We start from the raw sequence: 27,739 nt of genomic DNA on the forward strand, positions 1-27,739 counted from the left end.
GATGACCTTACAGTATACTGCGGTAGCAGGTGTGATATTTTTGATGTTTTATAAAATGCATTTGGTAAGTACAATTCATATTGCAAATGCTTCCCTAATTGCATTGCTTTTAAGCTGGAAAGTCGTCGTATCGAATTTACCAATATAAAATGTACTTCTGCAGACGAACAATTCTGTGATTTTGAATATTGCTTTCTGAAAGCTGCGAATCGCACTTACAAATACTTATCACTCAAGGTCCGGCTCCATAAGATACCAATACATCAATTTACGGTGCAAGATAAACATTATTGTATCTACAGCTTTTTAATAAACTAGTATTTTTTTTTAGGTGAATCTGGCATTACGCAAGCGATCAAATGGCCTATCGCCCATTAACCAAAATATAACTTTTGACGGTTGTAAGATGGTAGCAGATACCGGAAATAGCATGATTTCATTTCTCTTTTCCTTGTTTAAGCCCTATTCAAACATCAACCATTCCTGTCCCTACAATGTAAGCTTATTCATATCTAATGTCGATCATGTACCATTTCTGAGATATTTTTCAGCATGATCTGGTTGTGGATAAGCTGCCCACCCACTTTATACACCAACAGTTCACCAAATATGTTCCGTTGCCGGAAGGCGATTATGTATTCAATAGCAACTGGATTTCAAATGACACAAATCGAGCCACTGTTAGGGTTCACTTATCGTTTACGTAATGTAATAAAATAAATGCTTTAAATTTTGGCTTTAATTAGGGCTGTGCGCAATATGGATTAATTGATAGTTATTTCGTATTTAGAACAATACAGTCAACAATGATTTATAAATGTATAAATCATAAAGAAAAATATGAAAAATCCAAAACAAAAAATACTAACTGTAAACAACAGAATAAAAGTAACTTTTAGGTGAATTTATCTTGTTCTTGACCTTTATCGACCTCCTCCAGATCCTTAAAACCATCTACATCGTCCAACTCATGTTGCGACCCCCGTAAGAAAAAACCCTTTAGCCTGCTTATCGCCCCTGGAAGCGGAGGTCCAGGTGGCGGTGTACCTGGTAGCATATAGTGGGCTACGAAGTGCAGCATGCGATAGGTGGCATGCTGATAGGCCTGACTTTGGGCGAAGCATTGGCGAATCCTTTGCCCCAAAGTGGCAGCCAAGCAATTCTGGATGGTGACCAGTTGCTCCTCCTTCTCCTTAATTGCTTGCTCAAGTTTTACCGTTTGTTCAAACAGTTTGCTAATGGATTCGATTGTTAGGTCATTATGGAGTGCCATTCGGATGTATGATTTCCTCACCTGAACTGCTCCTCAGATCCCCGCTTGAGATTCTGCAGTTTGGCCACATTTTCGCGTAACTGGTCAATAAAGTCTCGCTTAATGGTTAGATCGATTCGGAGTAGATCCAATTGGCGGACCAGTTCATCCTGAGCGGATTGGCTCGCCTGGTACTCGCGTTGCAAGCGGGTCAACTGCTCAAGATCCTCCCGCTGTTGGCAATGCACCTGGAAGAGTTCGCTTTTCAGGTGCTGCTGCATTTCCTGGAGATTTGCAATATCTCGGTCCTTGGTTGCCAGCTCTTCGGCAAGCTTCTCCTTTTCGGTTCTGATCTGCACTAGCACTACACTAAGTTCTTCGTATGAGAGTTTCGTTTGAGCATTTTCACGATAGGACTGCCTTAGCTGATCATTTAAGGTTTCGTTGCGACGTTTCTCCACGGAAAAGAGGGAATTGTAGACGTGCAATTGATTGCGATTTTTAACGAACTGAGGGATCACGGGCTTAGTATAAGGATTTACATATAGGAAACTTTTATTATCATACACTTTTTTTGTAGTCCTCCACCTGATCGGTAAGCTGACGGACCTCCTCTCGCCTCCTGCGCCAAGCGTGCAGCATAATGGTGTTAAAGATTCTCAAGCTGGCCACTCGGGCATCCTGATCTGGACCAACCACAAAGCTCATCTGTCCTTCAATTAGGGCATTGTCCTGCAGCACCAATCTGGCCATCTTGGCCTCCAACCCCGAGTCACTATCCACTCCCTGCGACTTCGGCTGAACAGATTTCCTGGGCGATCCCACATGGGCCACCAACTGATAGTTTCCCGTGCGACGCGCCTCTTTGAAATCCATTTGGGAAAGCGATTTGCGCACCCGAAAATTGATCAAGGTCGAGGTCTGCTGACGCTTGAGGGTCAAGTAGGGGGTCAAGGAGGTGGGCTCTCGGAGCAGACTAGCCTTTGGCATCTCCGAATAGTTGGATTGGCCAGAACTAGACACTGTGGTGGTTAAGGAGTTGTCCGAGGAAGAGGGTGTCAGTAGCACCGCATCGGGAATTTCTTGCAACTGTTGCTTGTTTTTGTCTGCTAAGCTAAAAGGGGCCTGCACAATGAAAACGCAAAAAGGCGTAAATCATAAATTTGTTAACTTACGCATTCTCCTTTTTCAAGTTCCGCTGTCCCAATATGGGCCGCTTTTTTGCCTGCCCAGAAAACAGAGATTTGCAGTAAACGGTTCTGGGCGACCCCTTCTGAGGGATTCTGGTCAAACCAGTCTGTTTGCCTTGGCGAATTCGTGGACTTTTCGGCAACATACTGAATAAAAATAATTTTCAAACTTGTTAGGAAATAATGAAACTGACAAGAACTTTTGTTTATTGCTCAAGACGAACAGAAATCTATAAGAAAACTGAATTTAAGCTATAGAAGCACACGAAGCATCCAATGAAGTCAAAGGAGGTGCCTACTTAAAGTTGCTAGTTACAATATTAGGTTTTGCCTGGATCACAAGTTTTACGTGTCTTATTATTTTCTTTATTTTCACTAAGAATTACGCAATTTGGTAATATACTACTTAGTGAATACAAATCCGATGCACGAGGAAAATAATTGAACTATGTATATATTCTTATTACATTAGGAAAAATAAATTGTAGGCATAGGTACAAAAGTTGTTTACTATATAAGCACATAAGTATGAGCATATATATGTAACGTCACAGCTCAAATTTCGAACCAGCAAGTGAGCATTGTGTTCAAAGGCAAACGATATCCTGCTGAGAAGTCCCCGACCACTTGGACGGCACATCCGGTTTGGTTCTCACACATTGTAAGGAAAATGATGTGGTAGCGGCTTCCGACTTCCCATTTGCGGCTCATTTTCCCATTTTGCGTCTCATTTTCCCATTTTGCGGCCGCAGTTTCCGCTGCGTTGGGCGCCAAATGTGCGTTCGAACCGAGTTCACCACACAGAGCTTTATCCCAAAAACTCACCACTGCGGCGGTGTGTGCGCAGGCAGAACAAGCTTTCGGCCCTACGACAACTTGGTACGCTGTTGTTTTTGGCTTTGGGGGTGGCTGGGTGGTGGGATGGTGGATGTGCAGGAGGTGGGTGGTGGGTGAAAGACTACTCTGCGTGGTGGCCAAGGCGTCGGCGGCTTCATTAACTGTTCGTCGCTGCTGGCAAACGGTTCTTCGCCTGCTCAACAAATTCACCTGAAAAAGTACGACCAAAAATTACGATTTCGAAAAAGTAACGTCCAATTAAAAGCGAAATACAAAATCATTAAATAATTAATCTAAATAAATTCAGCTGAAAAATCTCATTTAAAAGTGCTAAAAGTGTATGTATGTATGTACATATCTGTGTGAACGTGTTTGTGACTACGAAATATTCCAATCGAACATAAAATTCGAAAGCATCAAATAAATATCGAAAATCAAACAAAGCATATTGCATTATTGCCACGGCTGGAAATTTTGATTTAGGTGAGTTGTGTCTATAAATAATATAGCGCTGTGCGATTACAAAATTCCGTTTTGTTTATAAATAATTAAGAGCGTATTCGCCTAAGCCAGAACATCAATGAAATTGGGTTTATCCCAACAGATCTATTAAAGCCTAAACAGGTCTCCTGGGATCTTACTCATTTTTGATCTCAGTTCCCAGGTGCTGACGTCTTGGGGAAAACGTTACTTAATTACGCAAATTAAATCATCAGTCGATCGGTTACCAAATCAGCGTCATTTTCTGGTGACCTGTTTTGCGGTTCGGTCTGGAATACTATTAAAGCCCATATCTAGATACTGACGTGTTAACTGGAATCAATTTTATCAAACCGGCGCGCGCCTCTATTTCCGAGAATTCTCGTTGTTTAATTCTAGGAAAGTAATGCATTAGTAGGGGTGAAAAAGTAAAACGTTTCAGTTGCAGTTGTAATTTTCGCAATCAGATTATCCTATAAATAGATAATACTAACGTGAATTTTTTATGTTCTACCGGTTTTAGATCTGGTACTCAACATTTAAAAATGAACAAAGTAAATGATTTTTACACCTGTTTCTCATTAAGTGTGCTATGCCATGTCATGTTATGCCATGATCAATGCCATTTTTGTTAATTAGCAGTCTATTGAAGATAGAATAATTTTTTAGAAAATAAAGGGCATTTAAAAATGGTTTATTTCGAAATTTAGAATGTGAACGAACGACTTTTGCCACAAAGCTGACCTTTGAACAATAAATGCACATTCCTGGACCGGAAAAATTAAACAGCCGCGCACAACAGCAAATTCAGTAAAACTTAGCAAACGCTGTTGCAATTGAGGATTCGATTTCAGTTTCTGATTTAGTGTAAAATGCCAATATAATCCTCGTCCAGTCCACAGTGCTTGCGCTCTGAGTTGTAGTTTTTCTGAAAATTATGTCGTTCTTTATTCCTTAGAAGATTAAGACAACGTAAAAGTTGTGTCTATTTCCAATTGTGTTTGCGTTACCATAACTTGTGAAATTATGGAGTCGGTGCGTTCGAGACTTAGGATCAGACAACCTTGATATGGTCACCAAAAAGATGTGTGCACAGGGAGAAATTTGTGAAACGAAACCAGTTGGTGAAATGCTATAAAAAAGATATGACCTTTTAAAAAAATAACATAAAATAAAATTTATGAACATTGATCCGTAAAGCATTTACTATTTTCGTAACATAAAAACACAAACACATTTTTTGTTTCGAATTTTTTTTAACGTATTTGCACATGTAAAAAACAGTATACCCATTATCGGTAACAACATCTGCACATTGCATGCGGAACTCCAACGCCTTATAAACTACTGCAGTTACCGCTTATGTAATGCTGTATGGTAACTGGAATGGCAGCCTTGCCTCCCGGTCGAAATTTCCCACTCTCCGGAGCTGATGATCTCGGTAGAGCTCTCCCAGCGCTTTTCTCTCAGCAGATTTCCGCATGGGCAAACAACAAAACACACACAAATGCACATAAAAACGATAAAAGACCCCAATTGAAAGTGATTGTGAGAGAGCGGTACAATTGTGTTTGCTGAGCCGCAGAAATTACGTATACGTATATAGGTGAGGCGATGATTCATCCACGATTCGGGGAATCCAAAAGCCAATCAAGTGCTGCAAAGCCAAAAGCCAAGACAAGGCAGACGGACAGGTTTTTGTTTTACCTTAACGGTCTTCTTGTATACCACGCCAAAGTTTTGCAAATTCGTAGGGTGTTTTCTTTATGCCAAGCTATTCAAAAACCTGCTTTTAAAAGGAAGACATTACACATTAACTATTTGACTTAGATGACATTTATTATTTGGAAATGGTAATAATATATTAAAAAAAAAAAAAGTCACAAAAAAAGCAGCAGATAATTGATTGAAATTAAGTATAAATGGCATTTTAGGATTAGACTTAGCGATTACATTTTTGTGTGGTTTTATATATGTAGCTTTTTTCCTTATCGCAATTATATTAACCACAAGTTGACAAATCTTCGTCGCTTAGTAAAAGTATATAAATTTAACCTATTAAAAATGGCGCTTATTTCATCGCTGAAATTTGGGATCAAGTAATTGCTACACTCAGTTTACTAGCATATATTAATATCACTCTGGGCTATGCTGGTTGTCAAAGAGCATCTGAACTCGGCGTCTAGGCTGAGTCGTTTTTAATCATAGTTTTTCTGCTAGTCAAACATTTCGAGTTCGTTGGTAAATTTTCTGTTTTTTGTTATTGATACGCCGCCCCTTCATCCGCTTCTTTGCTTATCATCATTATTCCTCGCCGAATGTCTTGAATGTTAATGCACTACGCGCTTTGTTTTCTTCCCTCTTTTGAGGGCGGCGAAGACCTTTCGACTTAGTTCAATCACTGACAAAAAGGTTATCGTTAAATTCGATTTTTATTTTGTTTAAATAATTGAAGAGTGCTAAGCTTGGATTACTCGATATTTAAATTTAAAGTATTAATTCAAACACTATTCATTTTATAACACATTATTTTATGTATATGTAAGAAGTTTTTACATGCTTCAAGCATCTGTGAAAAAATATTTAATTATAAAAAAAAATTCATGTACAAATTTAGCGTGATCTTTTTTATTTTGGTAAATTACTTCAATAAAATGTTAGCCAGTAAATTAAACAATAAAGTAATATACCTGATTTGATAGGCCATGTAGTATCAAAAATCATTTAATGTCTTTCGTTAAGATATAAGTGCTATTTGTTTTTCTCAGCGCATATGGTGGCCTTAAACTGGTGCTGGCTGAAGAGGAGCAATAAAAGCGGCAGCAACAACAAGTGGTTGCTCAACTATGCGCTCCACCGTTAAGCCCCCTTCGCCCCTTCTCACCCATCCACCAACCGATTTCTTTGGGGCTTGGCTTTGTTTTTTCTGCAGTCTCTCTACCTCGCTCTCTCTCACTCTCTTTCCCGCTCACGCGCGCGACCTTGAATCGCACATGTGCCAGAATTGCAGGGGGAATCACTTGGGCGGTGGTAGAGTCTTTGACTACCCCCTTTTTTCTTCTCTTCTTCGGGGGACCTGATAAAGAGTTTGAGATTTCTGTGACGTCTGATATGTTTACTGAAAGTGGCTGCTACGTAATGGTACATTTGGCATACATGTATGGATATGGATCCGATCGCAGCTGAAATACTTTTACAGTAGTCCCTAAACAAATTACAACATATATCACATTTATATATCACACATTTATCAGCTATATTTTTGAATAACCCTTCTTATTAGTATATATTAAGTTGAATGCATATATTCTTATTTTATTTCAAGAAGCCAGTATTTATTTTTCTTACTCAAAACCTCGCAAAAACCAGAGCTGAAATAGTTTTGTTGTCTATTGATTGCATTTTTATTTAGTCCTAAGCTGTTTTTGGTTTTGTTGCAATCCTATATAGAATTAAATTGTAGCCAGGAAATTGGCTCGCAAAATGCATTATGTCCGCAGATTTGCAACGCTGCATGAAAACTGTGTATTTAGCTAAATAAAAATTCGTGGGCTAGCAGAAATAAATTATACTATTTTCATTCATGCACAACAATAACGAAATATTTCCACCCGATTGGCAATGTTAACTGCAAATATTTTTCCCCTACGTGTTTGGTCTGCACTTGTGTTTATTTAAATGACTAAAATCTGTCTATGGAACAGAAGCCAAAAATTGAGTTAATAACTCAGTTTGACCTTAGACGTTGGCGAATCTTTTTTCGGTCCGTTGTATGGATTTTATAATTTACATTTGCCGAGGGTCGAGCTCGTTTCAGGTCTGTCAATTCCTGGGAAAATCAATAAAAATATTCAGCTGTCATACCTATATGAAATAAATGGATCTATTGTTATGCATCTGGCCAAAAGTTTATGAAAAATGTTGTGACTTTTCATTCTAGAATCGCGAATGAATCACAAAAAGAAACGATTTTCCTCACATCTGATCTATTTGTTCCTCACATCTATTTGTCCAGAAACCTGTACATTATTTAAACGAATTTTTAATGATTAAAGAGTTCATGTGAAATAACATCTCATGGATTCCGAATTTTTATGATATTTCCAAACCATTCATAACAATAAAGTTTCATTTTCAGCAAAAAACACACCATTCTTAAAGGAATCAATGTTTATTTATAGCCTAAAATCGAAATTGGAACACCTGCAGAGTGTTATAAAAATCTCATCACTTTTCCAAATCCACTTAAAAATCTATAACCATTTTTTCTGCTCAATGGCGTCATAGGAACGCACTTGAACAAAAATATTGGAGAGAACGAAACGTTGAGTACGCACAACGGAAATGAAAATAAATAAAGGAAAAGTGAAGCAGGGCTGAACATAAGCACAAATATTGGAACCCCCATCAGTTGCGATCCACTACCATCATATCAGCAGCAGTACCTTTTTATCAAGTATACGTATCAAGTATACGTAATACGTATTAAGTATCCGCACCGAGTGCAGGCGATCGCAGAGAGCGAACAGCTGAGAATGGAACCTGAGCAATCGAAGCTCTCTTGCAGCCGAGTGTGAGGCGGACCGCTCAGTTCCAATCTGAACTTGGCCGCCGACGGACGTTAACCGCCGACTTGAGCACACGGCATTCATATAAATATATATACATAACGCATATTGCGCATATTGTGCAAGCCGCACGCGACTATATAGATGCAAGTGTATTGGTTAATGATACGCAGCACGACAACTACAACGTGAACTACACATGTGTGTATAAATCAATGTCCGCTCTAAGCAGGCGGCTGCAGTGTCAATAACAAAAATTAAACAAACCTCAAAACCAATATACATGAACTGAGCAAAAACGGCATTTGCTGGAGCAACTTTTGTTTTTGTTTTTAATTTTTTTTACCATTTTTGGCGCGCCTTTCGTGAGTCGCGCGCGACAAGTCCGACAAACAAACCGAAAACCTGTCAATCATAAAAGACAAATTTAATCAATTACTCGTGTCGACACAACGAAGAGATCAGTCGATTTCTGCCTGACCCAGTGCATTCGGATCAAGAATTCCACTCAATAAAAATAAGGAAAAATTAATAAAATTGTTTTGCAGCAAACCTACTACACCACAAAAGGTTAGCTATAATAAATTTTCTGAAAGTAAAGCCAGCTAGTTTAAGGCGCAGTTTGTTTGTAAAGACCCCGGTCCGCAAGCCGTCTTTAGAAACTTAGGAACAGACAGCTTCCCGAATCAAGTTCGATTGCAATGACACTGCAAAAAAACTACCTGCCAGCCACTTCGCGGAATTCATAAATTTTAATCCCATAAATTTTATGTAAATACACAATTTTTAATGCGGGCATTTACTTATCTAGAGCCACGTGCAATGAAAATTTAATTTATTAATAGTGAAGTAAAAAAGGGATGCGATCGGGTTCACTGGACTGCGCTGTACGTAGACAGACAAGTCATTATTATACCCGTTACTCGTAGAGTAAAAGGGTATACTAGATTCGTTGAAAAGTATGTAACAGGCAGAAGGAAGCGTTTCCGACCATATAAAGTATATATATTCTTGATCAGGATCAATAGCCGAGTCGATCTGGCCATGTCCGTCTGTCCGTCCGTCTGTCCGTCTGTCCGTCCGTCTGTCCGTCCGTATGAACGTCGAGATCTCAGGAACTACAAAAGCTAGAAAGGTGAGATTAAGCATACAGACTCCAGAGACATAGAAGCAGCGCAAGTTTGTCGATTCATGTTGCCACGCCCACTCTAACGCCCACAAACCGCCCAAAACTGACACGCCCACGCTTTTGAAAAATTTTTTGATATTTTTTCATTTTTGTATTAGTCTTGTAAATTTCTATCAATTTCCAAAAAAAATTTTGCCACGCCCACTCCAACGCCCACAAACCGCCAAAAACTGTCAGAGTTGAAGACACTCCTTCGCACTTGAGTAACGGGTATCAGATAGTCGGGGAACTCGACTATAGCGTTCTCTCTTGTTTTTGAAATATATTTTTTGTAGCTCTGTTGATAAAAACTACATGGAAATTATATAATTAAATTTGGTTTATTTCATATACTTCCGGTTTGTTTTGAACCTTAACACACAAAAGATTATATGCATAGCTATATCTATGTAAATATATTAAATGTAGACTTTGTAAAATTATTTGAAAACGTTTTTTTTTTGCTTGTTTGTTCCATTATGAACTGATAATATTGTTAGTTTTTGCTTATCAGCAAATATAATATAGTATAATATAAAAATATATTTCTGCTAGTGTAGTTGCACTTTTTCAACTTAACAGACGTATAATATTTATGTAAATAAATCTCAAAACAATGAAGGCGATTGACTGCGATTTATTAAAAGAGAATAACACTCGGTATGGTATTTGCTAGTAATCCGAGTGTTGCTTTCTTGTTTGATTAGTCGTTTACGAAAAATCATTAACATACTGGTTCAGACTTCGTACTTGGCTCATAAAATATGCCGGAACTGCACCCCAGAGAATCCATTTCCTCCTGAATATTTTCAACTATAAACAATATACCGTTTATCGCATGGAAATTGTAGCCCAAGCTTGCTTGGGTTGCTTTCTTTATACTTTAAGTTATTTTATTATATACATCTGAAAAAAGTAAGAAGAAGGGCAGCCAGTTCCTTTTTAATTAATTTTCACATGAGAAAATCTTTTCAAAAGGAGCCAAAAATAGAGGAATTCAATGGGCGAAAAAGAATCTAGGCAAATGATAATATTTATATTAACAAATTGTAAATATTTTTACAACTGAAATCGGCACGGAAAAAGTTTATAAAAATTTGCGGTGGCATCTGGAAGATTTCGTTTATTTCATTTGTAATCAAAGGAATATACAACCTGAACGTGGAACTGGAACTGCAATCGATAGACACGAAATGCCATAAAGTCTTAAAGACTTTTGCCTTATCCGCACGCACACATTCGGCCAGTTGGGCGGTTCGGAATCCATAAAAATAGAATGAAATGGAACAGTCATGGTCAAAACTTACCTAAATATCGATTTATCTGCGCCCAGCCAGCAGCTATCTAACTTGTATTGGGCGATGAACCGATGCCAACGGCAGCGGAATTGTTTTCGGTAATTGTAGAAAATAAAACACAAACAAAATCTTCACTTTTCACACCTTTTGGTCCATGTGTGTGCGATTGCTTACATACTATATAGTCGCAGTCTTGCTTATAGCTATAACTTTGCCAATTGTATTAAGCAGACTTGTTTCCAATTGAAAGTTATTGTAAATTAAATGCCAGCGGCAGAAGGAAGGTCACAGGCTGTACTCACATTTGTGTGTAGGGTGTGTTTGTGGTGCAAGTCTTATCTGAACACAATTAAGAAATTTTCAGAAAGGTCGGTCTCTGGGTAGCGAGGGTTAAATATATGTTGCTAAGTCTGATTAAAAATGTTTGCATTTTAAATCTTTATTCAAAAAATGTATACTTTTATACTTTTTTGTTTCGAACTTAATCCAATTAACTGATAAGGCTTAAAATTTAATCACCAAGTAAAAATTCCCAAATTGGCTTAATATTCTAGTCTCTCTGATAGCCCAACGTAAGAATAAGTAATATACTCGTACATTATATATTTTTTTCTATTTTCCGCATGAACAAAAACCAACTAAACTTTAAACGGATCTGTCATTCACACTTACATCCCCAACCAAAACCCAAGTTCTACAAACAATTCACACCACCAACAAATTTCACAAACAATGGAAGGAAAAAAATATCTGAATCCCATTACGCATACGCCATGTTGTACCAAATCTGAATTGATTGAATAGCGAAAAGTTTTATAGCAAAATAATTAAATGCTGCGGTTTCCTCCAATTTTCGGCCATCGCGTGTCGGTCGTTTTTCTGGGCTGAAAGCGAATGTACGTACGAACGATTTGTCTTGGCCATTAGAATGGAAATGGGGCGATGTGGTCTGGCTTGGTATTCTGGGAATATTTTTTGGGGGCTCGGGCATTATTTACTTGAGTGAAAAAATGTTTTCTTTGATTTGCTTGAAAGGCAATGAAAATCGATTTCATTTTGGCTGTACAATTTAACTTTTGACTGCAAAGCTAGATGTAACCGAGTTAATTACTCTTTACCATAATTAGTTTTATGCATAATACTTTTTATTTACTTTTAAGTAACACAACGCACAATAGTTAAAATAGCAAACAGTTTAAGCATTAGTTTAAATAGCCAACAATTTAAGCAACCATTCGCCCTATTAATAAAGGACGTATCCGGAATTTGTTTTTGATTTTATTATTTGTCTTGTTAATTTCTATCGGCATATCAAACATTTTTTGTCACTCATATGCCCACAAACCGCACAAAACTCCCACGGCCGTAGTTTGTTTTGTTTTTTTTATTTTACTAATATAAACTAATTCTAGTCCCATTCAAAGCTCTGTACTAAACGATTTGAGCTGCTGACTGTGCAAACTACATAAATAACAAGAGAGAACGCTATAGTCGAGTTCCCCGACTATCTGATACCCGTTACTCAGCTATTCGAAGTGCGAGAGTCTTCAGCACATACAGTTTTTGGCGGTTTTGTGGGCGTTAGATTGGGCGTGGCAAAAAGTTTTTTGGCAAATCGATAGAAATTTACAAGACTAATACAAAAATGAAAAAATATCAAAACATTTTTCAAAAGTGTGGGCGTGGCAGCTTTGGGCGGTTTGTGGGCGTTAGAGAGGGCGTGGCAAAAAGTTTTTTGGCAAATCGTTAGAAATTTACAATAATAATACAAAAATGAAAAAATATCGAAACATTTTTCAAAAGTGTGGACGTGGCAGTTTTGGGCGGTTTGTGGGCGTTAGAGTGGGCGTGGCAACATGAATCGACAAACTTGCGCTGTGTCTATGTCCCTGGAGTCTGTATGCTTAATCTCAACTTTCTAGCTTTTGTAGTTCCTGAGATCTCGACGTTCATACGGACGGACAGACGGACGGACAGACGGACATGGCCAAATCGACTCGGCTACTGATCCTGATCAAGAATATATGTATATACTTTATATGGTCGGAAACGCTTCCTTCTGCCTGTTACATACTTTTCAACGAATCTAGTATACCCTTTTACTCTACGAGTAACGGGTATAAAAATATGTGTATAAAAATGTGTGAGCTATCAGAATAAGGACAGGATTTTCTCAGTACTCCATTTTGTTAAACCAAATACCTTTAAATATATTACAAAAACAATTTTCGCGGAAGTTCTGCAAAATCATATAAATTTAAAAAAGTTTAATTGTTTAAGTGCGTTAAAGGGGCAGCATTTAACAGAACATAAAACTAGTAAACTTAGTAAAACTTGATGTTCAATTTCTGATTTATATCAAATAGGATTTGCACGCTTCTTAGTCAAAATTTTTTTACACCTGACCGACTGCCATATAAGTAGCATAGCCAACCAAAATGTTGCTTGTATTAGCAACAAATTCAATCGATTGTGACCTCTGCAAACTTCGGATCTAGGAGTAAACAAACATTAGTTATTTATATATGCCGTGCATACAGCAGAAAGCCAAATGGATTTCCTGCAAATGACAGCGGGGGCATGGCCCACTGAAGGACACAGTCAAAGAACTAGAGGAAAATCATAATTTGCAGTGCATATTGATTTTTCCGGGCCTGGGAGACGTTTTCGTTTTCGTTTTTTCTTTTTCGACTTTTTATTTGAATTTAATTTTTTGTGCACATACCGAATATAATGCAAGGCACTCAGGACACCGGCAGGACTAGGCACGCACACATGTCAGCCTGCGCACTTGAGGTGCCAAATGGAAGATTGTGGGGATGGATTGGGGCCAGTTGTCTGTGTTTGATGTTGAATTTTGTGTGTGTGACTGGGTGTGATTAGGACATCGGCGTGAAGTGTGTGTGCGAGGTTTGGGATTGTAGCCATCCCATCTCATCAAATTCCACCTCCCATTCCCATTATATTCTCCTATTTAGCTGTGTTTATTTTCGGTTCAGAACGCGATTTTCCAATCGATTGGGCCCGTGACAAGGTTCTAGCTACTGAAATACTCGTATGTGTGTGTGTCACATCGCCATCATTACTTTCCAGTATACAGAGACGATCCAGCGACTCTATCGTAACTCAAAACCGACATCTTCATTCCCGATGCCGTCTATTTTTGACAACATTTAATTAACATTTTTCTTTTACCTTGCTCACATTTTATTCGCCTGGCGACATCCTTTCCTGTTTGCTTTATTTATGCATCAATTTGTAGCTCTGATTTATGCCACCAGAATTTTTCCAACCCTCCATTCAGCCCCGCCCACCTCACTTGAGCCCACATAAATGCGAATTAAATTTGTGCGTGGCGGTTTTTCTTTTTCTCGTTGAGAGTCGGTAGCCTGGTCTGTCTTAAAGTATTATTCAGCTTAAGATTTTCCCAAATTGAAGAGCTCCGGCAGAGGAAGTAACTCGAAGCTAGGCAAGAAAAATGGTGGGCGAAGGCCCTGAGGAGTGGCAGGACCTTGGGAGATGAACCAAGCAATTAGGCTCTTTGAAAAGCTTTTTGCGCTTATAGCGCTTAATGAAATCTAAAAAACAAATCCGGAATTGCTTGAAGCAAAACATTAAAATTGTAGGAAAATTGCTTAAGAATGGAATAAGAACAAATAATGTGCTACAAACCTCCAAAAACTGCAGCACCGACACTTTTGAAAAATGTGTATATATATAACGACCGGAAACCGCCAAAAACTGTCAGTGTAAAAAATTCTCCTTCCCTGAGTAACGGGTATCAGATAGTCGGGGAACTCGACTATAACGTTCTCTCTTGTTTTTTAAATCTTTCCATTAAAATAGAACACCAATATTCTAATCTCCACGACAACAAACCGCTTTCGGACAATACGTTCGCTGAAGGACTAATTGACATACTTAAAAATCTATATACACATATATCCTTTGCGCCGGATCTAAGTCAATTAGCTTCTCCATTAGCCTATTTTGCTATTTTAGGAAAGTGTTCCTCAGGCCACTCATGACTGTGAGGATTACGTTTTGGGAAGGGATATATTGCTCATGATTGTTATGTTGAGCATGTGAAAGAAACTACTCCTTGTTTTACTATATTCCCTATATTAGATGTATTTAACGTTACTTGGAAAAGCCAATTTTTCGTTCATACTGCGTGAGTCACACTTGAGTTTCTTTATTATTTATGCCCATAAGCAGGACAATCGATACGTTTTAACTTTTTGCTACCCCTTTTGCATAAAAATTTAAACGGTGCCGCTGAAATGACCCCCTCCACCCCATCGCCAGGACATCCCTAATGCTCGTCCTTTTGCCCATTGTATGGTGGTGTGTATAATGCTGTGTGTAAGAGAGATTAGCGAGTTGGGGAGAAGCGATGCTGCTGCTGTCGGTGGCAGTTAAGCCGCAGCTACCGCCAAATACTTAAAAGTTTCCTGATGTCATTTGCCCACGTCGTCTTCTACACTTAAAAAAAGATGCGACACCAAAATTAAAAATATTTAAAAAAACTTGTATTAAATAATTTGTGTTCTAAAATTCAGAGAACAGAGTAGGAGTACAATTTTTCTAAAATAAGTAAATAATAAATATAATTCTTTAGGATCTAAGCTCTTTACTTAGAATTTACAAAATCCTTCACAGAATAGAGGAAAGTGGTTTTGTACATACCACACTTAAAATAATCTGCAAATTAGCTTTACCTTATTTTATAACGCTCAATATTACTTTTTTTGTGGCCACATTTGCTTATTACTCAGCTTAGATGTTCGACATACGTCAAAGGGGTGCGGGGTTGGTTGTCCTGACGAGGAGAAGTGCGTTTTTTTTTTGGGGGGTACAGAGGCGGACGTATAAAGCGCCGTGTGGTTCGTAAACAAATCCGGAGGACATGCCCTCAGTGGGGAAGTGTGAGTGTAGGCGAGTGGTGTGAATTGCAAAAGAACCAAAACAGAAAAAAAAAACTGGAAAAAACACAATGACAGCAACAACAAAGACAAATCCAGTGACGGACAAATTGTTTTTGCAAGGCTATAAATGTAAACAAAACAAGAGAGAACGCTATAGTCGAGTACCCCGACTATCTGATACCCGTTACTCAGCTAGTAGAAGTGCGAAGGAGAGTCTTCAACACTGACAGTTTTTGGCGGTTTGTGGGCGTTAGAGTAGGCGTGGCAAAAAGTTTTATGGCATATCGATAGAAATTTACAAGACTAATACAAAAATGAAAAAATATCTAAACATCGATAGAAATTTACAAGACTAATACAAAAATGAAAAAATATCTAAACATTTCTCAAAAGTGTGGGCGTGGCAGCTTCGGGCGGTTTGTGGGCGTGGCAAAAAGTTTTTTGGCAAATCGATAGAAATTTACAGGACCAATACAAAAATAAAAAAATATTAAAACATTTTTCAAAAGTGTGGGCGTGGCAGTTTTGGGCGGTTTGTGGGCGTTAGAGTGGGCGTGGCAACATGAATCGATAAACTTGAGCTGCGTCTATGTCTCTGGAGTTTGTATGCCTAATCTCAACATCTTAGCTTTTGTAGTTCTTGAGATCTCAGCGTTCATTCGGACGGACAGACGGCCAGATCGACTCGACTATTGATCCTGATCAAGATTATATATACTTTATATGGTCGTAAACTCTTCCTTCTGCCTGTTACATACTTGTCAACGAATATAGTATACCCTTTTACTCTACGAGTAACGGGTATAATTAACATATGCAAATTTTTCAAGCCCCCACGTGTGTGCGAATGGCTCTGTGAGCTGTTGTATTGGTGCCTACACTCAAAAAAAAGTACTCTAAATTTCTTTTACCAAAACCCTAATAACAACAAATTACAAAGTTGTTACATACTAGGTTTCTAAATTGGTTATCAATTTTATTTAAGCGATACCATTAAAAAGAAGTTAAATTGCTTAAAAACTTGTGCATATCCTCTTAAAAGGAGAAAAGCTTCTTCGTGCAGTGTGTTTGTCGCCAACGTTTGGCATTTAGACAAAAAGGCTGTCTCAGGTGATGACTTCTTGCTGGATTTTATCTCTCAGTGATCAAGTGTGTGCTCTTCTTTTGTTGAAAAGTTGAGTAATGTGCAGAAAATGCAAAATACTCTCGACATATGTTGACTGCAGTGCCGGAAAGTATAGCGAAATTGGGAAAATTTGTCTGAGAAAATGACTTGTTTGTCCTTTTTATAGTCTACGGCTATTAAATACACATTACACCGACATTGTTATTATCCCCAACAAGCAACCAACCGCGATAACCTTGATCGATGCCGCAGTAGCTGTTATCTAAACACATACCTACATAAAAGAAGGACGAAGGCTAAGGGAAATCGTTGGTGGTAAAGCATATGTTTGACTGCTTTATTGGGAAAGAAGAACAAAAAAGGCAGTGTGCTAGCCAAGAACAACTGTTTACAACTGTTTATATTAGTTTATCTTTAAAACTAAAAAAAATAATATCAATATTATTTTTTGTTTTTATGCAATAAGTAATGTAAATAAAAGTATTTCGATAAGAAGACGGCTTATTGTTATAAAATAAATACAATTTTTTTTTTCAAATCGATAGCGAAATTGGCTAAATTGAAAAATGGAACACAAAACTTAAATGACTATACTAGTTTTCCTTGAAGTAGACGTGTATACCTACTAATAACCCTATCAAAAAGTAAAAGATTCCCCAGTAACACCTTTACTAGATTTCCTTATCGGACACATTTTGGAAAAGAAAAATCACAAAGATAATACAACTTTGACGATGGAAATGGGGGGTTTCTGCCCAATAAATCAGATCATGGATTGATTTTGAAAATCCCACTGTACTTCGACTTCTTGCAAAAGTTTTGGGAGTTCTCCCACCTCAATAAACTATAAGTACCTACTTAATACAAGTGGAATGAACGGAACAAAGATTAGCGACATAATCTAGGCGTCACAGCTAAAGGTCTCTCTCTTTAAGGTGGAAATGGTTGAAAATATAATTGACACAATTTGGATACTTTTCACTAAATTATGATTTATGCCTTACATATGTGATATCTTAAATGTGATGCTGTATATATGTATTATGGGGTTAAAAAGAATTTTTATGCTCATAGTCCATTGTAAAACATAATCGATGATAGAATACGTCAAATTGAAAATCCATCAAAGAGAATTGACACAGAACCAACATACCGCAAGTGCTATCTATATATGAAAATAGACTAAAATAATCGATCATTGTACACCAGCTTAACGCGAAAAATTAATGACATTCTATCCTTGCTTTAATTTTCAGGCAATCAACAGTGTAATCCAATGTCTGAGGAGGCTTTTGGCGATTTAGGTATGTACAAACATCCATAAATTGATGCCACATACTAACCCCAGGTAATATTACCCTATTCCCATTTCGAGCCCTCTTAATGACCATCCTGGTTAAAAAAAAAAAGAGAAAGAGCTCTGGGTAATGAATAATCTGTGGGCATAAGTCAATCGACAATGCGCCTAATTAGCCCATCTAGAAAATATCAGATTTGTGGGGAATTTTTAGTGCCTAATTGAACATTGTTATTGCTCTTGGTGTTGCTGTTGCCATCGGAATAAAACGCCAGCAGCAACAACAAATATCGGAAAAAGTGGCATAATAATTCTGGCAAATAGCTGCGCAAGTTTTGACGTCAGACCTCGTCATCGCATAGTCGACATCTGGCAAAAACAAAGTTGAACCGAATTGGAAGGAGGAAGCCTTCGAGCCATCACCCTTCCTCAATGAACAATGGCAGCCTAATGCCCCTCATACATGAGTATCTGATGGATACAAATTACCCACAATTCCACTTCTCTATTTCGATTTAGCAGGGTGAATTATGTTTTGTTGGAAAGACGAATAAACCTTGCAAAAGTACATTTTTGGAAACACTATGGATTTGTGGGAATCTTCAATATTCATAACACATTCTGGTAAAAGAAAAGCCATAAACATTACATACTTATAGTATTTATGATAGGAAATGAATTTAAAAATCATAAATGTATGCCAATGCTTAAAAGAATGTAATTCTTGTGAATGAAGGAAAATTTGTGTATACTTTCCCAAGAAGGGTTGTTACCTGGTTGTCTAAGGAAATTGGTATGCAAAGGCACTTTATTTAATCTTGAAGGGCGATTCGAGCTTTCTTTTCTCCAGTTCTCCTTCTTAAACTAAGCTAAATTGTTTCTGGCACTCTGACTTATTGATTTCTGCTTTACACTTACCTTCCTCAGAGGAAATTATTAATGGTGAGAATGGTGGCGCCATTGGAGAAAGCAATGTAGCAGGAGCAGTTGGCAGAGGCGGTGCTTCACATAACATGATATCGCCGTCGTTTTCCCTGCCGGTAATGCCCGTAATGCCGCAAATGTCGCTTACTCCACGAAACCTGCTCGAACCGAAAGAAGGTGATCCCCAACTGCGCATCGTGGAGCAGCCGACGGGCAATATAATTCGTTTTCGCTACAAATGCGAGGGTCGCACCGCCGGCTCGATTCCGGGCAAAAACTCCAAATTAAATTGCAAGACCTTTCCCACCGTCGAAGTGCTGAACTACCACGGAAAGGTCATCATTATAGTATCCTGTGTGACGAGCGAGATGCCCTATCGTCAACATCCCCACTGGCTGGTCAGCAAGGAGGAGGCTGATGCCTGTAAGTCGGGCGTCTACCAGAAGATATTGCAGCCAGAGGAGCGGCGGCTGGTGCTCCAAAAAGTGGGCATACAGTGCGTCAAGAAGCCGGATATGTTCGAGTCGCTGGCGGTGAGGCAGAGGAAAGAAATCGATCCCTTTAATGGTGAGTCTGCTGATTGTCATGTTATTCAAACACATTTTAGAAAGCTTAGCAATAAGAACAATATGATTCCTCCTGAAACTCCAACTTAAAAATTTGTGTACACCTTGATAAGTAACCCCTTTGTTTCTTTTTTCGCCCAGCCAAATTCGATCACATGGACCATGTCGACAAGATCAATCGGTATGAGCTGCGCCTCTGCTTCCAGGCCTTCATCACAGTGGATAAGAAGAAAGTGCCCCTCAAGCCCATCGTATCCTCCCCTATTTACGGCAAGAGCTACGAGCTGACCATCATCCGGCTGTGCAGTTGCGCAGCCACTGCGAACGGCGGGGACGACATCATCATGCTGTGCGATAACATTACCAAGGACGACATCGAGGTGCATTTCTATGAGACGGACGAGGATGGGCGGGAGACGTGGATCGCCAAAGCCGAGTTCAAATCCACGGACGTGTTCAGGCAGATGGCCATAGCTTTCAAGACGCCGCGCTACAGGAACACCGAGATCACAAAAAGTGTTTATGTAAGTTCAGTTTTATTGATTTGTTACATATTGGGAATACAAATAATGCTAAAGTCAAGCTGTAATCATTTTTATACTTTATTAAAGCTTATGTCATTTATCAACATGCTCATATGACTAGAATGCCATGTGCATGCCAAGCAGAAATTTAAAATGTCCAATTAATGAATAAAATAGTCCAGTTCGCGATGTTTTATATTATATAACGTTTTTTGCCCTATATCAATACGTACTTCTTTTAACCTCTTTTATTAATTTTAGTACGCAATATATATTCTCCACCTTTTTCCCTTACAGGTGAATCTGAAGCTTGTAAGACCCTCGGACGGAGCGACGAGTTCCCCACTGCTGTTCGAGTACTTCCCAAATCCAGGTACAGTAACCTTTGCCCGGCTACAGCGAAAGTTGAAACGCCGCCAGGAGCTGGATGTGTTCCAGCAGATCCTTTCCCTCGACAGCGAAACCACGGCCACGAAATACTCATGCCCACCGATGGATCTGGAGGAGGATAATAACACGGTTTCATCCGATGACCAACAGAGTTCGGAAACTCTCAACGAATTCGAGATAGCCGTCAAGAAGATGCAAATGCGTCAGAGGGGTGAATCGCACGAAATGGATGGTGGCACTGTCACCGAGTACACGGATAACGATAACGAACCGGACATGGAAATAGAGCTGGAAGTGCCGCAATTGTTGCCTCAACTGGCCGACGACTGCACCCAGACATCCACGCCCATGGAAGAGATTCTGCAGCATCCGCAGCTGCAATCGCGACCTCTGTCCAATGTGGAAACAATCACCGAGTGGATGAAGAGCAGCGAGTTCGAAAGAACGGATAGCCTGACGGTGGAGAACGGTGACACGCAATCCCTGTCGAACAGCACGGCCCAAACAGCTTTTACCAATGTCAGCAGCTTGACTGCCAATACGACCATAACGAACCAATTGGACGAGGAAGCCCACGGTCTTTTGGCCAATGGTTCCCGCAGGGATACCCTCGAGAATCCCGCCGTGAAAGAGCTGCCCGAAAATGAAAAGGAACCGGAAATGGTCTCAGCCAGTGCTCAGGCCTCTATGGATTTGGATGAAAACTTCGACGAGACAGCCACATACACGAGTCTGCAAATCGCCTTTAAAAATCCCATAGATATAGGATTGCCCAAAGAAAGCAAGCAGGCAGCCCCGACTTATCCACTCACCAATCCGTTTGGTCAGCTAGATGATGCAGAATTGGTGGTCCTGACAAACCCACCAGCTCCCAGGATAAAAGTGAACGCTGCTCAGACACCAGCCACACCACCCTCTTCACCGCCCCTGCCATTGCCACCCAGAACTCCTTCCCCAGTTTCCGATCACAGACTACCCCCCTTGCCACCGAAACCGCAAAGAAACTCCCAGGATCTGAGTGCTGTCAGTGATTCCATATCAGTAAGCCGATCGCGAAACGGCAGCCTAAGCTCCAATAGAACTACACCTTCGCCCATAATTATAATGCGGACCCCTGATCAAAGTCCCACAAAAAGGCAACCAACGCCAAGTGCGTCGCCTAAGAAGCGTCAGGGATTCTTCTCGAGATTCTTCTCCCGCCGAAGGAGCAAGGCGGATGACGAGGAGTCTCTGACGCCCGGGGGCAGTCCCAATAAACAGCTACCAGGCGGATCGAAGGCCACGACCCCCACCGGCAGTAGGGAACCGAGCGTTGCGCACTTTTCTCTGGGAGATCCCAATCGAAGCTCCACGAGATCAATGCAGCCACTGGGAAAAAGCGAGGGTAGAAATGGCAAGCCAGTCGGTCGTAGTTCAAGCAGTGTATCGGGAAAAAGACCTGCCCATCTGGATGCAGATGTTATCCACATACCACTGAAAGGAGGCGATAGCGAGAACAGTTTGCTACGACCGGAGAGCTATTCGAATGCCAGCACCCTTAGTTACGGGCGACCCCTGGACAGGAAGACTCTGAGCACTCTGCAACTGGCGGATATTCCCATTAGTGACGGCAATATGGAATTGATAGCCATTGCCGACAGGCAGAGCATCAAGAATCTGTGCGAGGGAGCCTACGGTGTGGTGCTGGATCCCAGTGTGGATCTCTTTGAGGCGGAACACTTTGCTCTGTACACCAGCAAAAGCCCGGAGCCACCATATGGAGGGGAGTGCGGCGAAGGTGGAGCAGCAGGTGGTGCGGCAGTCGGCGGAGTGGATTCAACCGATTTTCTCAGTGCGGATGAAATAGCACGGCGCTTGGCGGAGGCAAATGGATTGGAGTAGAAGAATAGGGTTACGGATAACTAATTTGAGGACACAATGGGATAACGAGATAAAGTAAAGTAATGTTGAAAAAGTAAATGAAGATCTTGAATAGTTTACAACTACAGTTACATCTACCTTTGCGGAACTAAGATTTCTTTAAAAATTACAGTTCTGAAGCGGAATCAAATCAGTTAACCGAAACCCTAGCATTAGCGCAAGGCAAGAAAACACACAACTGCACCAGCAAACTTAACTTTTCTTGTCGTCTTCTTTTTCAGTATTAATTACAAAAACAAATATATATGATATAATGCTTACAGACCTTTCCAGATTAGAATCCCTAAGAACGCTCAATAGGATCAATTAAATTGTACATGTACATGTATTTTTTCTAATCGCCCTAAAATTTGAATATCTTTGTAGAGCTCCTTACCATGCACAACCGCCGAATTGCCCAAAAAACAGTTGAAAGCCTAAAGCGCAGTCTCGAAACCACCGATTTCTATTCCAATATCTATCCATCCAAGCTGGTTAAACCCTCCAGTAAGTTTCCAATAATTTTCCGTAATTATAATGGTGCCGGGACTGGGTTCCTTCATAGAAGCCCTTCATCTATGCAGTTCCTAAAAAAACACATTTACCACACAAAAACACACAAACTCATTTCTCGATGGTTATATTGATTATATTCATTAGCAAAAATGTTTGCTGAAAATGCACTATGGATAGTACAGGATTTTATAACTTGTGGACCAATGGATAAAGTTGTTGTCGACTCAGAATTCTTGCGAAATGTTACTTTGTAGTTGAAGAACCGTTTATTAATATACATAGGTCGTTCGAATAGAAATATGTTTGATTCACCCATTATTATTGTATTCAACATTGATGAATAAAAGATTTTCGTAAAAGTCGTGGCATTGAACTATTTTGTAATTTGTTGAAATTGGAAAATACCCTTGCCTGTAACGAAATCTAGTAACGAGGTGGTTTATTTACATACATACATACATAGAGTTTAATGTTTCAATCATTTATAGCGAATATTTTTGTCCGCCGAATGTATTTTATAATATTATATGTAAACTTTTAAAAACTTTTGCTGTCACTTTTATTTTTTATAATTATTTTTTAGTTATCAATTAGATCACAAATCTTAAATAAAATTAAATAAATATGCAAATGGTTTAAAAGGCAAGGGTATCTTTAAATACCCTTTTCGGACAACCGAAAATGTGTATACCCCTTCAATTTTTGTCTAGTTGTCATCAAACTCCATTTTTGCCACCAAAGTTGGACATCAAATAATGTAAGTTGATACTGCCAAGGCAAGTTGATGTTGTGGCTTGCTGTTGTCCTTTTGTTGTTTTCGAAAATCGCTTTAGTTTCACTTCAGTTTTGCCTTAATTGTGTTAATGCTTTCCCGTTTTTAAGAGCTCTTCTCGTTAATACTGCAAACACACGGCTAACACTGTTTTATTTATTTTCTAGGCCAGTATCCCACTTCACAAAATGTGACCACAGCACTGCAAACAGAGGTGTCGCCTGGTATGCCTTTGATCTTTCCGAGCATTAGTCCCAAGTTTGAGCAGCCTATCAAGATTGAGAATGGATTTCCGAATTTTGACAGCCGGTGTCCATCAGTGACATCCAATTTCGCATCGCCTATGTCCAACAACAATATGGTGAATAGCAGTCTGCCGATGCAAATCGTGCCGCTGCCAAATCATTTCTATGGGAATTTCGCATCACCTCAGTCCAACGGCGCAGTGGATAACATGCAAACCAATCAAATCGGACAGAGCAATAACTATCTATACCGGCCGGATAATCCTGGTTTTATATTAAATGACGGTAGTACTACCAAGTTCAGTGGTGGCTCCATGACTCCATTCAACAATAACAACACACTAGCTAATAACAATAACAATGACATCTTAAGTCGAAAATTAGGTGCCATAAGCTTACCGCCACAAGGAAATTTTCGTATTGAACAGACTCTGCAGTTCCCGCCTCAATGTCCAGAAACCATTCAAAATGTGGGCCACACCCACGATGAAACGCAGGTCAACCAGCAAAATCAGCTACAGACGCCACAGAAGCAGCCACCTCTGGTAGATGAGCCCCAATCGTTCAGTGATCTAATTACTAGCAGCATAGACATGGCACCCATCGACACCGACGAACTTATACGCGGCATTGAGGAAGATCTCAACTTCTTGGGACTTAAAAAACCCCAATGAATAACGACTTTGCTAAATACCAGTGTACATATATTCATAAAATATACCGCAAAATAACCAATTAGAGCTATGTAAAACGGTCTCAATCCAAGATGAACTTCAAGAGAGAACCTGTCTTATATACATAGATCTACTTTACTGCAATGTACATAAATTTGTTTTGATATTTAGCAGATAGAGGGAAATGCGAATCTCATTGCCCGATGCCTTGTTACGACTTTTTGATCCTAACACAAGTAAATTAAAAATGATTACTGTTTAAATAAAAAATAACTTAAGAATTTACATGATGTGTGTATGTATGTTTCTCTTTCATAGGGGAATGTGGGTAATACTATAATGATTTAGAGTGGTAACTGTTTAGCGACAGAAATAAGGCTGACCCAGGTTGGCATTATTCTCATTGCGCATGCCGGCAAAGAACCGATTGATATCCTCCTCTGTCACTACCTTCTTGCTGGCGGCGAATGCCTGCAGGTATTCCTTTAGCTTGTCCTTCATGCGGTTGTACTCGGTAATAGCATCGATTTGCTGTGTCCGGTCAATGGAGGCCAGTGCCCGGATTCCTTGCTCATAGCTGGAATTCTCTTCCGCTCGCTTCATGCCGCGCTCTTCGTACGTCTTCGCCGAGTCCTCGGCGTCCAGTAGAAACTCCACTGCGAGTTCCTTATAAAGCGACAGGCATTCTGAGCACTGGCAGAGTGATTTTCGCCAGTCATTAGTCCAGAAAGCGGCTCCTTAAATGAGGAAGGGCAGAGAATATTAAATGAGTGAAATTGGCAGTTTAAAGAGTTTGTGCCGAGTTTATGCATGCCATGTAATCAACAATTCATTAATCCATCAAATTTGTCTACTAATTTTTGTGGTTCTGAGATTTCTTTCAAATGTTCGTAGCACTGGAATCCACAAATTATTTAAACACATCACATTTAAATTTCTAAAACCCATTCGTCATGAATTTAGAGTTCTTCACTGAAGGCCTCGATTGCCTAATGTACTGTGGCATGAAGCTTTCGCCGGAGCAGCGCATCTTGATTGAAAACTCGCTGATCGCGCTGCAAAATGACAACCGCTTTACGGGCATGTATCTTTGGGGTCGCATTACGGCCACCAAGAACGATTACTACATTGCCTTCGGCTACACCAATGACTGCCTGAAGGATCGGAAGTATTTCTACAGTGTGGACCAGTTCCAGTGGCAGTTGCTGCCGTTTGTGCAGAGCCCCAAGATCTTTCAGGCGACTATATTGGCCAGGGAGCCATTTATAGGAGATCCCAGCCTCATGAGCTACGTTAAGCTGGTGAGTTGATAGTGCAAAATACGGTTATAATGGCTTTATATCCAACCCACGCAGGACCCCACTTTTGACATTGTCGGTAACCAGGTGGCTGGTATCAGCCGCCCTGAAGTGGTCAAGCTGAAGGAGGAGGAAAGGCTGGCAGCCATTGTGTTTATAATAACAGAGGAGTGTGCCATTTGTCCACGCGGAGCCTTTTACAAGATGACTGATGGCCGTGTTATACCCAACCAGATGTTTCGTGGACTGAATGACTTGCAGATCGACAACCAATCTTATTACCAGCTTTATCGCTTGCCCCGCAATGATCTCAAAGTCAATTTGGCCAAGAGGAGCGACTATAACTATGCTATTGACTTTCTGGACACCATTGATTGTGTTATACCACTGTGTCAGGATTTTGCCCTGAATATGCAACGAAACGAGGGTTTGGTGATAATCAAGTCGTGCCTTTGGTTGGGCATGACATTCTTTCACAAAATCAACTCCCACAAGCATGGTTTCCTTTATTTGGGCGATGGCAAAAAGAACTTTGACTTACTCTTCATGTATTAAGTTTGCTATTGCATAAAAATGTTGTTTTTTTGAGCATATATATATTTGGGTAATATTTCAATTTACTCACCCTGGTGCTCCTTGGGCGGTCTGGGCCTACGACAGTCCTCCAATTTGGCGCGCTTCTGGCTGGGTTCGCCCTCTCCAGGTTGAGATTCACCTTCAGGAACTTTCATGATATCGCAGATGCTGCGGTCCAGTTCGTTCTTCAGCTGGTTATCCTCAGCCTCCGGCTTGGCTTGCTGCAGTGCTAGTCCAGTGTAGTCCTTCAGGAAGGGTTTGGCATCCATGCAGCCATCGCAGATCATTTCGCTGCAGACATCCAGCCACTTCTCGCTGGCACCGGGCGCTTTCATGTGCGGCAAGTGAAACCAGTCCTCGCAGATGGCGCACTGCAGCATTACCTCCTCAACGGTGCGATCGGGATCGGGATAGGGTCGCTTGCACTTGCAGTACAGCCCCTGGAAGTTCTGGTTATACAGATTGCCCACGTTGCGCGGTTGAACGCCCTCGACTTGTGGGTTGAGGGAGCACTTGCCCAGACGCTGGGTGGGACAATCGCAGCGGAAATTCCGCTTGGTATAGAGCTCCACCAGTTCGTGGTGCTCGTGACAGCGGTAGGAGCAGGCCAAGCAGACTCCTGCGGCCTTGTCCAGATCCTCGCGAGCCTCGGGGCAGCAGGTAAGGCAGGAATACAGGGCCTGCCGGCCAATGGCGCCCTTGCCGTAAGTGCAGGACTTCTCATCGGAGGCGCCCAGCACTGCGGCGTATTCGTCCTCCAGCTCCTTTTCCTGTTCCAGGACATCCAGCATCGTAATGGTCGACTGCTCCAGTGGATTGGCCTCGTCGACCTCGTGGGCACCATCTGTGGCATTCAACTCGCTCATCTCAACAGTTTTACAAGGAATTTTTAGCTTGACTTCGTGTCAGTTTCTCGAAAGTGGCGGAATGCGCAGCGTTTGGCGCGATTGGATGAAAATTGCAAATAATTCAACCACCTAATATTAGGGATGGCCAACAACAGCTTGATTATGCGATAGCTATCGACTGAAATGTTAGTAGCAAGAAGTGGTTGAGTTGCAGGGAACAGCCGTGTTTTGAAAGGCCATAAAACATATCAAACTCAATTATTTTCAATTACAATTTTTAAAAACAAGTTATATTTAATTTATAAATTGCGTATGTTAAGAATGAGATGTAGTATGCCAAAAGAATTAGCTATGGGTTTCTAG

The 27,739-nt window shown here is 40.2% G+C and overlaps 5 protein-coding genes across 7 annotated transcripts; 3 read left to right on the top strand and 2 right to left on the bottom strand.

The window, feature by feature from the left end:
* The first annotated feature begins 1 nt into the window (after position 1).
* LOC120444807 lies at positions 2 to 728 on the top strand. Its single transcript, XM_039624754.1, has 4 exons — positions 2 to 64; positions 115 to 273; positions 332 to 496; positions 552 to 728. The coding sequence occupies exons 1-4, from the start codon at positions 2 to 4 to the stop codon at positions 705 to 707; spliced, it is 543 nt and encodes a 180-aa protein (XP_039480688.1). The 3' UTR covers positions 708 to 728.
* LOC120446781 lies at positions 720 to 2,688 on the bottom strand. Its single transcript, XM_039627927.1, has 4 exons — positions 2,428 to 2,688; positions 1,820 to 2,366; positions 1,295 to 1,761; positions 720 to 1,235 (listed from the first exon to the last, which is right to left on the bottom strand). Exons 1-4 carry the CDS (start codon positions 2,586 to 2,588, stop codon positions 896 to 898), a joined length of 1,515 nt encoding a protein of 504 aa, XP_039483861.1. The 5' UTR covers positions 2,589 to 2,688; the 3' UTR covers positions 720 to 895.
* A 794-nt stretch (positions 2,689 to 3,482) lies between these two features.
* On the top strand, positions 3,483 to 24,939 carry LOC120444618 (dorsal-related immunity factor Dif). 3 transcript variants are annotated; one of them, XM_039624420.1, is made up of 7 exons: positions 8,364 to 8,897; positions 18,104 to 18,151; positions 19,072 to 19,635; positions 19,776 to 20,158; positions 20,456 to 20,531; positions 22,835 to 22,954; positions 23,903 to 24,939. In XM_039624420.1, exons 2-7 carry the CDS (start codon positions 18,124 to 18,126, stop codon positions 24,652 to 24,654), a joined length of 1,923 nt encoding a protein of 640 aa, XP_039480354.1. In that variant the 5' UTR covers positions 8,364 to 8,897; positions 18,104 to 18,123; the 3' UTR covers positions 24,655 to 24,939. The 3 variants fall into 3 exon arrangements, with proteins under 3 accessions (XP_039480353.1, XP_039480354.1, XP_039480352.1); XM_039624419.1 differs by lacking the exons at positions 8,364 to 8,897; positions 23,903 to 24,939 and adding an exon at positions 3,483 to 3,762 and having other exon boundaries at positions 20,456 to 22,973; XM_039624418.1 differs by lacking the exon at positions 23,903 to 24,939 and having other exon boundaries at positions 20,456 to 22,973.
* LOC120444619 (putative E3 ubiquitin-protein ligase UBR7) lies at positions 24,668 to 27,536 on the bottom strand. Its single transcript, XM_039624421.2, has 2 exons — positions 26,578 to 27,536; positions 24,668 to 25,391 (listed from the first exon to the last, which is right to left on the bottom strand). The coding sequence occupies exons 1-2, from the start codon at positions 27,392 to 27,394 to the stop codon at positions 25,015 to 25,017; spliced, it is 1,194 nt and encodes a 397-aa protein (XP_039480355.1). The 5' UTR covers positions 27,395 to 27,536; the 3' UTR covers positions 24,668 to 25,014.
* Positions 25,516 to 26,545, top strand: LOC120444620 (radial spoke head protein 9 homolog). Its single transcript, XM_039624422.2, has 2 exons — positions 25,516 to 25,955; positions 26,010 to 26,545. Exons 1-2 carry the CDS (start codon positions 25,608 to 25,610, stop codon positions 26,505 to 26,507), a joined length of 846 nt encoding a protein of 281 aa, XP_039480356.1. The 5' UTR covers positions 25,516 to 25,607; the 3' UTR covers positions 26,508 to 26,545.
* Positions 27,537 to 27,739: the final 203 nt, after the last annotated feature.

Source organism: Drosophila santomea, chromosome 2R (genome assembly GCF_016746245.2).
Source record: "Drosophila santomea strain STO CAGO 1482 chromosome 2R, Prin_Dsan_1.1, whole genome shotgun sequence".
In the NCBI taxonomy this organism is placed as follows: domain Eukaryota; kingdom Metazoa; phylum Arthropoda; class Insecta; order Diptera; family Drosophilidae; genus Drosophila; species Drosophila santomea.